The 13,538-nt window shown below is 29.0% G+C and overlaps 2 protein-coding genes across 3 annotated transcripts; both read right to left on the bottom strand.

Moving 5' to 3' along the window:
• Positions 1-114: 114 nt before the first annotated feature.
• Positions 115-4,108, bottom strand: LOC119682162 (alpha-1,3-mannosyl-glycoprotein 2-beta-N-acetylglucosaminyltransferase-like). Of its 2 annotated transcripts, none has more exons than XM_038095525.1 (9): positions 3,716-4,108; positions 3,229-3,502; positions 2,340-3,126; positions 1,983-2,263; positions 1,773-1,922; positions 766-870; positions 616-706; positions 361-531; positions 115-301 (listed from the first exon to the last, which is right to left on the bottom strand). In XM_038095525.1, exons 3-9 carry the CDS (start codon positions 2,880-2,882, stop codon positions 188-190), a joined length of 1,455 nt encoding a protein of 484 aa, XP_037951453.1. In that variant the 5' UTR covers positions 2,883-3,126; positions 3,229-3,502; positions 3,716-4,108; the 3' UTR covers positions 115-187. The 2 variants fall into 2 exon arrangements, with proteins under 2 accessions (XP_037951453.1, XP_037951454.1); XM_038095526.1 differs by lacking the exon at positions 3,716-4,108 and adding an exon at positions 3,623-3,641.
• Positions 4,109-5,749: 1,641 nt separating this feature from the next.
• LOC119674074 lies at positions 5,750-9,352 on the bottom strand. Its single transcript, XM_038085198.1, has 6 exons — positions 9,335-9,352; positions 9,033-9,284; positions 8,741-8,949; positions 7,910-8,140; positions 6,239-6,540; positions 5,750-6,182 (listed from the first exon to the last, which is right to left on the bottom strand). Exons 1-6 carry the CDS (start codon positions 9,350-9,352, stop codon positions 5,935-5,937), a joined length of 1,260 nt encoding a protein of 419 aa, XP_037941126.1. The 3' UTR covers positions 5,750-5,934.
• Between the last annotated feature and the right edge of the window lie 4,186 nt (positions 9,353-13,538).

Raw genomic sequence — 13,538 nt, 5'->3', positions numbered from 1 at the left:
TTAGTCAACGAAATATATACACAACAAATAATTTAATATAAAATAATATATTTAAAATAAAATATAAATATAGTTAATATCATATACTAACTAATAATTAAACAAAAGTAAGCACAAGAAAAGAAAACAGTAACTTAAATTATTTAGAACTTCGTAAAAGACTAAACTGTTACATAAGTATGTTTTGTTAGCTCCAAGATAAATCATATCCTTTCCAGTTTGCGTTTGGTGCTAAGTAAACTCGTCTTTTTTGATAATAAAATGAAACTATGCCATGATAGCCAGTGCGAGGAACACCACTCTGTATTATATAGATATTCAAATATAGTAATTTATTTTGTAATTTAATATATTTATTACCTTGAAATCATCCATCAAGCCCAGCATTCTTGTAGTTAGCTTATACTGTGTACTTGTGGTGTACTGAATTCGTACTGGTCCATCTGTTTTAATGAGATTCCTTCTTAGTTCGTCATAAGTAACAATTGGATAAGTATAGATTTTAGATAAAAATATGCGATCATAATTTTCCTAAAATTTCATAATAATTAAAAAAATAAATATAAATATTAGGAAATTGTAATTTTTTAAAAATTACAGTATATATTTACTTACTTTAAGTAGATAACTGAGATTCAGTTTAGTGAATTTTACAAAATCTTCACTGAGCTTAATGTGTTTCAGATATTTGTCAAAAAATAAGCCACTTTAAATATAAAAATATATTAGCTAATTTAATTTAATTAATTAAACCGACAAGCTTACTTGGACACTCCAATTTTACCAAAGGTTTGAGTTCTAGAGATTTCTGGCCTAATACACACGCGATCTTTGCGTTGCTCAGGGTGACGAATCCAGTCATCCCAAAATCTAAAATAATTACAATTTTGTTAAAAAATTATGTTTATAAAAATAATATATATATATATATAAATATTATTTAGTTTAAAGCATAACAATTTTTTTAAATATTTATGTTATGTTATTGGATTTCTTAAGCGAGTTTAGTTTCCTTGCAATGATAACATAACAGATAAAAGTCTGGTACAAATCATTGTAACTGATTATTAGTTTCAGTATTTAGATTTTCATTGCAACCGAAGAGTCATCTATGATACATTATACATCACATTATTGATACATTATTTTTTTTAAGATTCCATATGTATAACAAATTGGTTCATAACAAGTTTTTCCCTTATTTATGCACACAAGAGAAGCAGAGGAACATTATAAAGACACCTATTCATAACATGCCTCTCAACTACAACTATACTCTACATTAGTCTTTCATTCTCTAAATACTCAACGGCACATATCAACTAGAAATATGCTCCAAATATCTCAGTTTAAATTTTAAACTTTATAAGGTCTCAATAGTGACTAAAACAGATGTTCAATATATATAATTCCATTGCTAGAATCTAGTTTTCATTTTTACAGTATTTTCTTATAAATTATAGTCAAAAGCTTTAAGTTTAAATACTTATTGCAATACACAACTGATTAAAAACTACACTGAAATTAGTTCAAGTGTATAAATGTGTTTCTTTGGCATTGCAAATTAAGCTTTTGATATTTTAAAACTTTATATAGTACATACATAAATTCATATATATGTATAAATGCAATATTATCATATCAAAACTAATCAGAAATGTTTTTACACAATATACAATATTCTTGCTGCAGCTAATTATAGCTATTTATATTAATAATTGTTCAATTATAAAATTTTAATATGTTGATAATTATATAAATTACAAACTTACGATTTAGGCCATTTCACTGACAATTCTTGCCATAACTCTTTGGTTAGCATCCAACCAAGACCAGGGAAAAAATCTGTGCGATATAATAATTCAGGTTGTGATGTATCAATAAAATTGGCTTTGCCATTGTCATTCCAAGCTGAAACACACCTATTAAAAACAATAATTAAAATATATTCGAACTGCAGAAAAATAATTAAATTATTTTACCAGAGCGTTGGATCTTGTTTTAATAGTTTGTGTGTGCCAAGGAAATATTCAAAGAAGTCTGGTGCTATATTTAAATCATCTTCGACTATTACAACAAATTCATAACCTTTATGGAATGTTGTGTTCAGTGCCCAACCATAGTGCCGAGCTATTTTATAATAACCTTTGAACTTTTTCTCCTTCGGTGGTACATATATATCAGACTGATCGGGTTGCTCAATGAGTGACACTGTAGATTTAAATGATAATATGACATTTTTGGTTGCTTCATCACCACAATCCTGAAATTATAATATTTAAATATTTTACGAAATCAAAAATTACAAAATAAATATTAAATTAAAATATATTTTTTACCTGTGATACAATAATTGGAAATTGTTCCGCACTCGGTCGATATTGAACTAAATTGTTGAGACATTTGGAGATTGATATACGATTACAGGCAAATACTAGAATCGGTATTACTGGCTCTCCGTTTGGTAAACGCGTTATGGCAGGTTTTGTAGGTAACGCTATTGTTGTTTTTGTGATAGAATTATTATATGCAAGCTGATCGATTCCTTCTTGCATCAGCACATTATTATTACTATTTAGATTTATGTTCTCTCCTGGTGGTTGCAACAATCCTAATGGTTCTTCACCTGATAAAGCTACAATATTAACAGGACCTGGTGTGAGCTGTGGTACATAATATTTTGCTTTTAATATATCCATAAGACGTACTAAATGACTTTCACTCTTTTTATATTCTTTTTGAGCATCAGCTCTTAATTGATTCAGCTGTGATATACGATTTTTGTGCAGTGGAAATTCGATTTGTGAACATAGCAAGAAATACGTAAAAAAAGTCCAAACTATAATAAAACCCACAATAGCAAAAACTTTTTTTGTACGCATTTTAGGTAAACGTTGTGGAAAGGGTGAGATTATTTAATTACGTTGCACTTGTGGATGTAAGTTGAGATTCATAGTATCGTCAGTTAGAGGCGTATTTATATTTTTATTTTATTTGAGCAAAAACATCAATAATTGAGCTTTACTTCGTTGCTTTTAGATGAATTTGAGTAATATGTTAATTATTATTAAGTATATCAATATGTTAACAGATTTTACAGCATAATTCCAGTAATTCATATATATTCTGAAATAAAAAAAACTTTAATATCAAATACATCATTATAATAGAATTATAATTATTAATTTAGAATATAGAACACATTAATTTCTATGCGACATTTAATACCTTCCATTCTGTAATCAATCGCCTAACTGCTACTACTAGATTCATTTAGCTCAATTTTCTTTCATTTTGTTCTATTATAATTAGCCTCACTTTTTGCTCTATTTTATTCACATATTTTCCAGCTCAGCGCTTCTTCGTTGTCAATTGCAGCACCTAAAATATTTAATCACTGGCCCCCAGCTGATGCCAGCGCTGGCTTATTTGGTCCAATTTCAAATGCACACGTTGCTTTTATGCTTAAGTTCGTCTATTATTAATTTCTCTTTGAATTAATCTGCAAAAACAACAACAATTTATTCGTTTGTTTATTATTGTTATTCTTAGTTCTGCCGATCTTAAATTTTTATTATATTATATTTAAGAATAATAACATAAAAATCTTTAAAATAATTACTTTAGTATTCTTCAAATTAACATTAGAAAACATAATTTTATTAAATTATTAATTTAATACACAATTAAAAGTTTAAAGAGATATTACACTTACTGCAAAATTTTACTTTTAATTTTTTCTATACTTATTCTCGCAGCTGTTTCGTTTCTTATGTGCGTCAGCTGTTAGAGAAAATGTTCGGAAGAGCAATATTGACAGGGCTGCCGTGTGCGTCAAAATCAGAATTTTATGGTAGGTTTTGCGAAAAGTTACTTTTTCTTATTGACTACAATAGCGTTTATTCATTTACAGCATATAATTCAGTGCTTACTCTGCGAGATTAATATAGCATTTACACTGGCCTTAAATGACTAATTTGGATCAAATATCACAAATGAAAAGCAAATGACTTATTTCGCAAACAAAATCGCATATGCGAAAATGAGATTATACTGGCACAATTTTGTACAAATGCATTCCAACAAGTTTCAAATGAGTTTCAAATACGTTCCAAATGCCAACAAATATATTGAACATGCCCTAAATAAAAGTATTTCATTGCATTATGACAGTTTGATAAAGCTGTTTTTGACATATTTACAAAAAAAAGGTAAACAAATATTTAATGATTGCATTTCTTTGAAAACGACATACCACGGAAAATAAAGAGTTGGACGTACGTAGTTACAAAATCAATATAAGATTACATAAACACTGTCTCATTTAGCTACTTGTTCATTTTTATAAATAAAGCTGCATTTGTTTACAGCTCAATTGTTTGGTTACTTTTTATACATAAAACATGTGACACATATTTAAAACTTTAGAGATTCCCCTAGGGAAAAATTTATTTTTAAAGGTTGTATTAGACATTTTTTGCTTTAAATGAGCTGATTTATTAATAATAAGTTCATTTATAATAAAGATTTTCGTATGGTAAATCATCCTCATTAGTGACTACAATGATCAAAACCGCCTAAATAAGACAGTGTGAATGTTTTATAAAAAACATGACCTGTAAAGCATGTGAAAAGACTCTGAAAAAGATATCGAATACATATAACCTCAGTAAGTAAAATAAAGACTACGATATTCAGATATTTATCTTAAGTGTTCAGGTATTCTATCGAACTGACAGAAACTGAATATGATTTTTTGTGTGACATTATTCTGGCACTAATAAATTTCATATATATTTTCTTTCTATAATTACAAAGAAATTAATCTGTACAAGCACAATTTAGCATAAATACTAACAATAAATAATAGTCCACTTATGGAAACTATATATTTAAATAATGAACATTATTGCTAGTAACACATGGAATATTTATTTAGTTTGCTTTCTGTTCTCCAATGTATTATCTCTTCTTTTCTTATACTTATTCTATTTCTGATCGACTATTCTTATGCGTTATCTTTAAACATATCTTTATAGGTTTTCAGTGACTCAACTCTCTTTATATATATCTTAGTTATAAGCAAAACTTATCACTGTATACTCTAGTATTCTTGTTATGAGATGCTTTCAGATTCACGCCAAGCCATGTAATTGTTTTTGCAATTAAACCATAATATTTGATTTATTACAATTAAAATTCAGGGTTGTATTTTTACTGTTCGGTTAACCTAACAGTTCTGCTTGAACCTATACAGATTAAGATCTATTCTAACTCTATTCTATTGGTATTTTAAATTATTTGATGCAATACAATTCACTGATATAAGTTTAATATAAAGAAATAGTAATAAAAATCTTTTTAGACTGTATTTATTTATTTATTTTATTTTTGTTTTTTTTTTAATTATATTATTATTGTCATTAATATCGATGGAATATAACTTAGCTGTTAAACTTAGAAGACTAGTAATGCTTACATGTTAGAAAATGTTATATTATTTCTTTTTTATTCAATTCAAGGTTCTTTAGAACCCTCAATTTTGAGTAAAATATTATGATTATACAAATATATATTTCTATATAATTAATATTACTACAATTCATATTTTCTTTTAACACTAATATTAAGAGGAATAATTAAAGTAATTATTAGCTGCCATGCTTAGTTACTAATATTATACAAATGTCTTTGTTAATACAAAAAATACTTTTTTTATTAATAAAGTTAAATTTAATATTTAAATATTTTAAAATGGCAGTTTTAGTATATATATTTAATTTTTAAGAATATATCTGATTTGAATAAGATCTCTTAAAATAACCTGATAAAATTATTGTTTCAAATATTATTGAGATTTACACGGGTTTTCCTTAAAGTGTAAGTATCTTTATATGTTTAAGCTGAATATAAAATTTGTTTATTCAGAAATATTTACAACAGTTTACAAAGTAAAACGGTAACTGGCAGTATGAAGACGAAGTAGGCATTGAAGCCCATTATTTGTGTTCCAGTATTTGCCGGATTTAATTCTTTTTCATCAACAACGAATGCAGGAACTGACATTGGTGCTTGCTCGACGCCTTTAAAACTTTCAACGAAATTGCCGCGACTGTTGCGTGCTAAGCGCTGATTTGCTAATTTCAGTTCACGTAACTTCTCTTCCAACTGGAGTACTTCATCTATAATTTAAAGTTAATTCGATTACTATATTTTGCTATATAATATGTATACTCACTTCTGTTAACGCCTTCGATATCGTTTATTTTTATAAATGTAGCCAAAGAGATTTCATACACTTTATTTGTGTCCATAAGCGTTGTGGCGCTCAGAGCTTCAGAAGTATCACGTCTTCTGCGGCCATAACCAATTTGCCCATTGGAACATTGTGTTCCCAAACATTTATCCAAACATACATTCACTGTGGCACGGAATTGTACATATGAGGAATCCGGAAATTTGAAAGCTTTAAATTTAGCATTCAAAACGTCACCATCAATTGTATTGAAGTTTTCAAAGAGATAAGGATCTACAGTACAGCTGTAAAAGATAATTACAAAATGAATTAGTATATAATAGGATTTGTTAAACAATTAATAGATGTAATTGAAAGTTTGTGTGTAGAGAACACATATCGTAGGGTTAGGTTGGAATCATAATCTTGAGCTCAAATAATAACCCGTTCGGATACCACGGAAATATGTGAAAAATGGGCTTTTACCTGTAGGTAAAATAATGAATAAGATGCAAATTATATGGCTCTTAAGAAGATATTTTTCGGACATTGTCCAACCAATAATCATAATCTTAATTATAGATTATAGGTACTTCTACAGTAGATTTCTGTTCGTATAACTGTATTACTAACTTTAGTGTGACCAGATACTTTGTGAGTCTCATTCAATTATGTATAACCAAAAAATATAGTAAAAAATTTCCGATCACATAATGCCTTAGGTTAGATTACGTTGGAGTGGCGGCGTTGCACACCAAAGCCTATTTGGAGTTTATCCGTAATTGTTATACCACGAATAAAACCGTTGCTTAAACGGAAGAGCAAGAGATCACGTAGACAACAGCAAATGTGTAAAATTGATTATGTCCCTAATTTGGAAGTAATACAAGGGGCCCAAAGATATTATGCCATCTACTTGCCAAAGATGGGCACTAAATGTTAGATGAAATACATTTCCTTCGTCTTTTGCAGAGCCATAGCCAAGACAATAGTCACTATGAGTATCAGCTAAGAGAAATGTAGCCTAAACATCATAGCATGTCTCCCTAATACGCAGTGATTTGTCAGTACCGATACCGTTGTGATGAATAGGTTTAGTTTTAATTAAAGCAGCTGTGTGACTAGTAAGTTTCTTGTCTAAATTGGATAAAGTAAGCCTCGTAAGCTGATAAATATCTTCATTTATCCAGAGTTTTTTTAGCTACCACTATAAATTTTTGGTTGATGGCCAGTTTAGCCGTTGTCCGGGAAGTGAAGTTTAGAGAGCAGTGTGGCTACTTTTCCGTCAACATTACAATTACCCAAAGCGCTTCTGTGTCTAGGTATACATATAATTTGAACACTCATAAACCGAGAAAACGTATTGCAAGAAGACTGACATTCTCGCATTGCTAAGAATGAAATCAAAGCGTCAAGAAGATTATGATATCGTGAATCTTGTTGCTCTGGAATCAAATTGCTGCATATTGCATAATGGTAATCTCAACGTTTTTCTTTCTTACATGATAAAATAACATTGTAACCGTGTTGGGTATATATAACTGAACAGATTCTTTTTATCATAATACACATTTTCAAAACTTTTAATTAATACTGTTTGAATGACGCATAATAATGTTTCAAGTTTTGTTGTCTTTTTAATATTACAACAAAATCATTTAGCACAATACTTACCCTTTAAAAATTATGGTCTCTGATAGGGAGCGAGTGTCAGTTACTTCCAAGTAATTAACACCTAAGCCATAAACTGGCGCTGATTCACGGTCTAAGTTAATTTCCATTGTCAAAGGAGTGCCGGGCACTATAGTTAAATCGCCATTTACTTTATTTCCATTCTGTATCACTCCAATAGCCAACCGCGGCTCAGGTGCATGATTCGTTAATGAAGTGGTGATTTCTAAGTCGCTGTAATTATAAAAATTGTTACTTAATTATGTTAAGTTTTTTTTGATGATATTTGTAAATTTGTTGCTTGTTGTGTCTTTAATTAATGTAATCAATCTATACTAAATATCATGATATAAGTAAAGCAAGAACTTCATGTAACATGTAGCAAAGTCACTGTAGTTTCCTACTTTGATTTTTCCCTTCAAATGATCTTCACAATTAATAGGACAACGCCCAACTAATGTGAAATTATTGCATCAAAAGGAAGTAACATATAAGCCTGCATTATACCGAAGTCCCTAACCAGTAATTATTATTGTACCGAAGATACAAGTATTTATTATCTGCGTTTACGCAGTTGATGTGCTGGGCATATGCTTAAGCACAAAATTCATTAGCAATTACTGTGCAAATGTGGTTATTGGATGGCTCGAATCAATGTGATCTTTAGATGCACACTGGAGTTCTGCAGCACGCTAACCATATACAGAGGCAATTAACTTTTAAAATTTGCATTTTTGATGTCAATCAATTTGTATAAGTAATGATGTGATTTATTTTTGATATGTTGAAACAGATGTAAAAAAAATATTTTTTAAATATCATTGTAATATTTACTCTGGCTCTTGAAATCCAGCAGGCAATACATCTCTTCTAACGATTCCATGATGTTGCTGCTGCTGCTGCAGCACGATTCGTGGCTGTTCTCGTGTTGTGGCGTTCAGTAGTACGTTGTAAGTTGGACCGCTGGTAATGCATTTAACACTGACGATTTCCTTACCGTTACCAGTTTCAATTATAATTTTGTGGTAGTAAACTTTTTTACCCTAAAACCAAAAGGAAACAAATTTTAAAATTTTAAAACTGCTTGTACAGGCCAACTACGCCCATAGTGCATGCCAGCACTTACCGTTAATTGATTAACCATGCGCGTTACGCCACATTCATAAAAATCGCTTAACGAAAGCCGAAATTCTGCCAATGAACCGTTTATTTCGGGCTGACAACGTTCGTCTGGATAACCTTTCAATCCCTCAAGGTATATTTGTGGCTTCTCATTATTGCTGTTGCTACTGATGTCTGGCAGACCGATTTCAACACGCATCAAATCTTCAGTGCAGTGCACTTTATGCGCACCTGGAAGGATTAAGAAGAGAAAAACCTTTAATTTAATAAATAACAAAAAAATTTAAAAAATATTAAGACAATCACAGTAACTTCTAAGTGCATTATATCTAATTTGCAAATTAAAATTGATATTCGTATATATTATATTATATTATACTGAAAACTTAAACTTTAGGCATACTTTTTTTTTTGTGCGAAATTACAGACATGGATATAGAAGATATGGAATTTCAACCGGAAATAAAAGCTAACAAGACCAATCAATTTAGCTTTAGTGGATTTTTTTATGGACTTACACAAAAGATAATTTTTATATGGACAATCCTCAAACTACTCATGCTGTCAAAATGATCATCTATGAAATTATGTTCAACCTACGGCCAGCTATATAATGGCAAGTCGTTAAAAATAATCACAAAAGGACTCGATCACATAGAGAAGACTTGAATAATAATGTCAAGATCTCAACAATATATTGAAATTCAAATTTTATCAAAATCTTTATTACAAATTTTTTTATATATACGTAATTATTTTTGGGACCATAAAATGGATTACGCTCTTCATATTTCGTGTGTAGCGTTTTTATTAAATTAATCTTGACTGCATATAGATTTTAGTTTAGAAAAATTTTAAAATATTACTGCATCAACACGTAGAGCTGGACAATTATTTTAAAAAAAGTATTTAATAATAATTTCGCTGCTAAAAGCCAGTGCCAGATTGAACAGGATTCCAAAGTAAATTAGTTGCAAACCGGCTGGCAATTGCTGTGCAGTCTGCTACACCCATTGACTGACTGGATATAACCATTTTTATTATTTTACCATTTATTTTTCCTTACACTCAAACACGTATTCTTGGAGATTTAATTGTTGTGGTTGTGGCATTAGCACATGTTGGAGCAATTTTATTCCAAGTTGTTGTTGTTGTTATCTTCTGCGATGGGAGGGAGTAAGTGCTTATAAAAATTGCACTAGAAATATGTTTTTATTTTTTATTTTTTATTTTTGTGTTTGAGCTTGAGCTTGAGCTTGAGTTTGAGTTTGTATCGATAGACATAGTTTGTATTAACATTTATTCTACAATATTGCTTGGTTTAGTTTTTATAATCTATTTTCAAAGTAGCCAGTAATAGCCAGATATCCAGTTTATAATAATTCAGACATACTCACACACTAATTTAGTTACACAAAGTACAACTCATAAGTGGGTAAGTGCTGCCTGTACATGTAATAACAAAGAAGAAGAATTCATTGCGATTCGAAAGAATTAAGTATGGCATAGATTGTGAGTTAAGATTTTTTCTAAAAGTTATTTTTAAAATCTAGTTTAATAATATTCAGCTTACTTCAGATTATTGCAGTAAGCAAGTTGCACAATTTCGATCCAGCGCAGCATGTCTAAACCTCAAACGTGAAAGTGTGTTTTTTCGGCCTACAAAATTAACGATGCATGTTTTACGTCTACAAGCATTTAAATGTTAATTAATAAATAAAGTTTTAAATTTGTTGTACTTTCTAATAGCAGGTAAAATGGATTTTTGCAAATTTCTATGATTTTTTCCCTAATTATCTTTAATTATAATCAACTTAAATACTAGTACGAGTATGTTGTAGTAAAAAACTATTAATGATTAATTCATTTGGAACTAGGTATAATCAATCTACAAGATTGACTAAGAAAGTATGAAAGTATACTATTTTTACATGATCAACTTGTTTTTATACAACATACTCACTTTTAATAATTCACTTGACTTGCCTGGAGAATCTGTCAAAGTAAGATTTAAGATGCGATGCTTATAAGTTTTTATTCATTATACATTACTATATAAATTTAATAGTAATATAATAAAAAAAATGTATATTAATTTCAGTGTTAAACCATGAGCCAGTATATCAATCAATAATTCGTATTGGTAATTATATAAACATATATACACACTGTATATATAATATTTGTTTTTCAATACATTTCGACAGATATTGTATATAAGATTTTATGCTCATCATGGAGTTCTTCTAGAAATATTATTGGTAAACGCAGCCAACATCCACCGAGAGTGAGAGTTGGTGACATCGCGATTAAGTGGGAGGACAACATTAAATACCTAAAAATAACGTTTGATAAGCGGTTCACTTGGCACAAAAACACTGCATAGCGCAAAGAACAAAAAGCTGATCTACAGCCAGATAATTAGACCAGCACTACTTTATGGGTGTATCACGTATAGCAAAGCTGCCGACAGTACCATGGCAGTACATTCGCACAAGTGACATGCTATGAGACCTTAAAATAGATCCGGTTTAACAGAGCCCTGAAGCTATATGCGAAAACTGACAGGCTGTCCTACTTAGCACTATCTAATCTCAGAGTAATCACTAACTGCACGGAACGATACGCAGATCATAGATTAGTCATTGTATAATCACGAAACTTATGAGGAATACACAAATTACTCAGTGAGATGAGTGGGACTCTGCAGAAACCCCCAGCTATCAAAGAGTTAAAATGCCCAGATGCACTAACTCGGAAAAGGCTCAAGATAATTATTAAAAAAATATCTAAAAATATAGTGTAAAATAGATGTTTTATTTTTTTTTCCGTTTTGTATGTTAAAAGATTATTATTTTTATAAATATATTTTTTAGATAAGAAAATCGAAATTAAGTAATTAAAAAATTTAACTAACATATTCAAGAAAATGTATTAAAATATTAAAGCAGTTAAAATACTTAAAGCATAAAAGATTTTAACTGATTTCATTCATTGTTGGGAATCGCTGCATTAACCTTCTGCGCCATGGCATGTCTTTTTCATTGTTAATGGATGGTTATTATATTGGTTTGTCGCTTAAGTCTTACGTTTTATTGGCATTGTTTCTGTTCAGTGAAAATAACAATAAAATGAGTAAAACTAATGTAATTCAAGAACTTACTTGAAGGTTAAATGTTATCTTTATTTATTTGATGTTAAAAGGCAAATTGAGTCTTTAAATTTATGATACGAAAATGTTTCGAGGAAAATTAATTAAATATGCCTATATTTATTGTTTAAAATAATTTATAAAGAATTTAGTTAGTTTTTAAAAAAACTTAAAATTATAAAAATTCTGCTAATATATTTATATGTATATATATATTTTTTTTTGATATGTATATAAAAAAAAAATTGAAAAATTATATGTATTTAAAAAAAATTGATAGTAAACTAACTAGAAATTTTAAGTTAAATAAAAAAAATTTCACAATTAGTTTTCTTATCGTTTTCTGACTGTTTTTCAATTTAGTTTCACCGCAGGGAATAACACTTCTGTCACTTTTAATACAACTATAAGATGTTAATAAAAAAAAAAAACTCACTAAAAACTTCCTCTTTCTAAATCTACAGATTCTCATGTCTAGACCATAAAATACGTGACTTTCCTATAAAAATAGACACAAAAAAGGATTACAATAAGAAAAGTAACAGTTACTGTAAAAAGTCAATTGCATAATCTCTTCAAATTGTTAATGGACGGACAAATCGTCAGAGACACGAATCTTCTTCCTCCTCCCCCTCTTCCTCCTTCTTTAATCATAATCATTAGAAAAAAGCATTTCAAATAAAATTTGCCATTCAAGAGAAAATTGAAAAATTCAAATATATTTACTTGGTTTAATGGACGGCATTGAAATGTATCTGTCATGATTAAAGTGGGAGTTGATTTTTCCACCTTTGACTACTCAAATTGGCATTGCAACAATAGGAAATAAAAAATTTAGATAATTGTATCTTGTAGTTTGTAGTGATTTGCATGAAATTTTTTATAGTTATGTGTGGTTATTTTTACTTTTAGTTTTATTTTTGTTTTCCTCATATACGACTATAAATATATCTATGTATATATATATGTATATATATATTGTAATCGTATTAGCTTTAAAGTTGTACAGCACAAAACTGGTAATAATCAAGTGAGTTCAGAATATTTTTAAACAATGCGATTATTTTTGATGATGTTGTTTATGGTACGATTGTGATCTCTTGTTTGTTAGTATTAATAATTATATTCTTGGAAATTTTGCTTATATCATTTTAGTGTAATTATTTTCAAGTTTTTCATTAGATTTTGGTGTGGACTTTATTAAATAGAAAATATATGTTATTTGCGAACAGAATTCTGGCCATCATGTATATTAAAATAATAATACAAGGTAGTTTTTTACGCAATAATTATTATAAATTTTGAATATTTCTTAATAATTTTTTTTTTAATACAACAAAATAATAGTACTACAAAAAA

This window comes from Teleopsis dalmanni, chromosome 2 (assembly GCF_002237135.1).
Source record: "Teleopsis dalmanni isolate 2A chromosome 2, ASM223713v2, whole genome shotgun sequence".
Taxonomy (NCBI): Eukaryota; Metazoa; Arthropoda; class Insecta; order Diptera; family Diopsidae; genus Teleopsis; species Teleopsis dalmanni.
The sequence above is the reverse complement of the archived record's forward strand: the minus strand, read 5'-3'. Positions and strand labels throughout refer to the sequence as shown.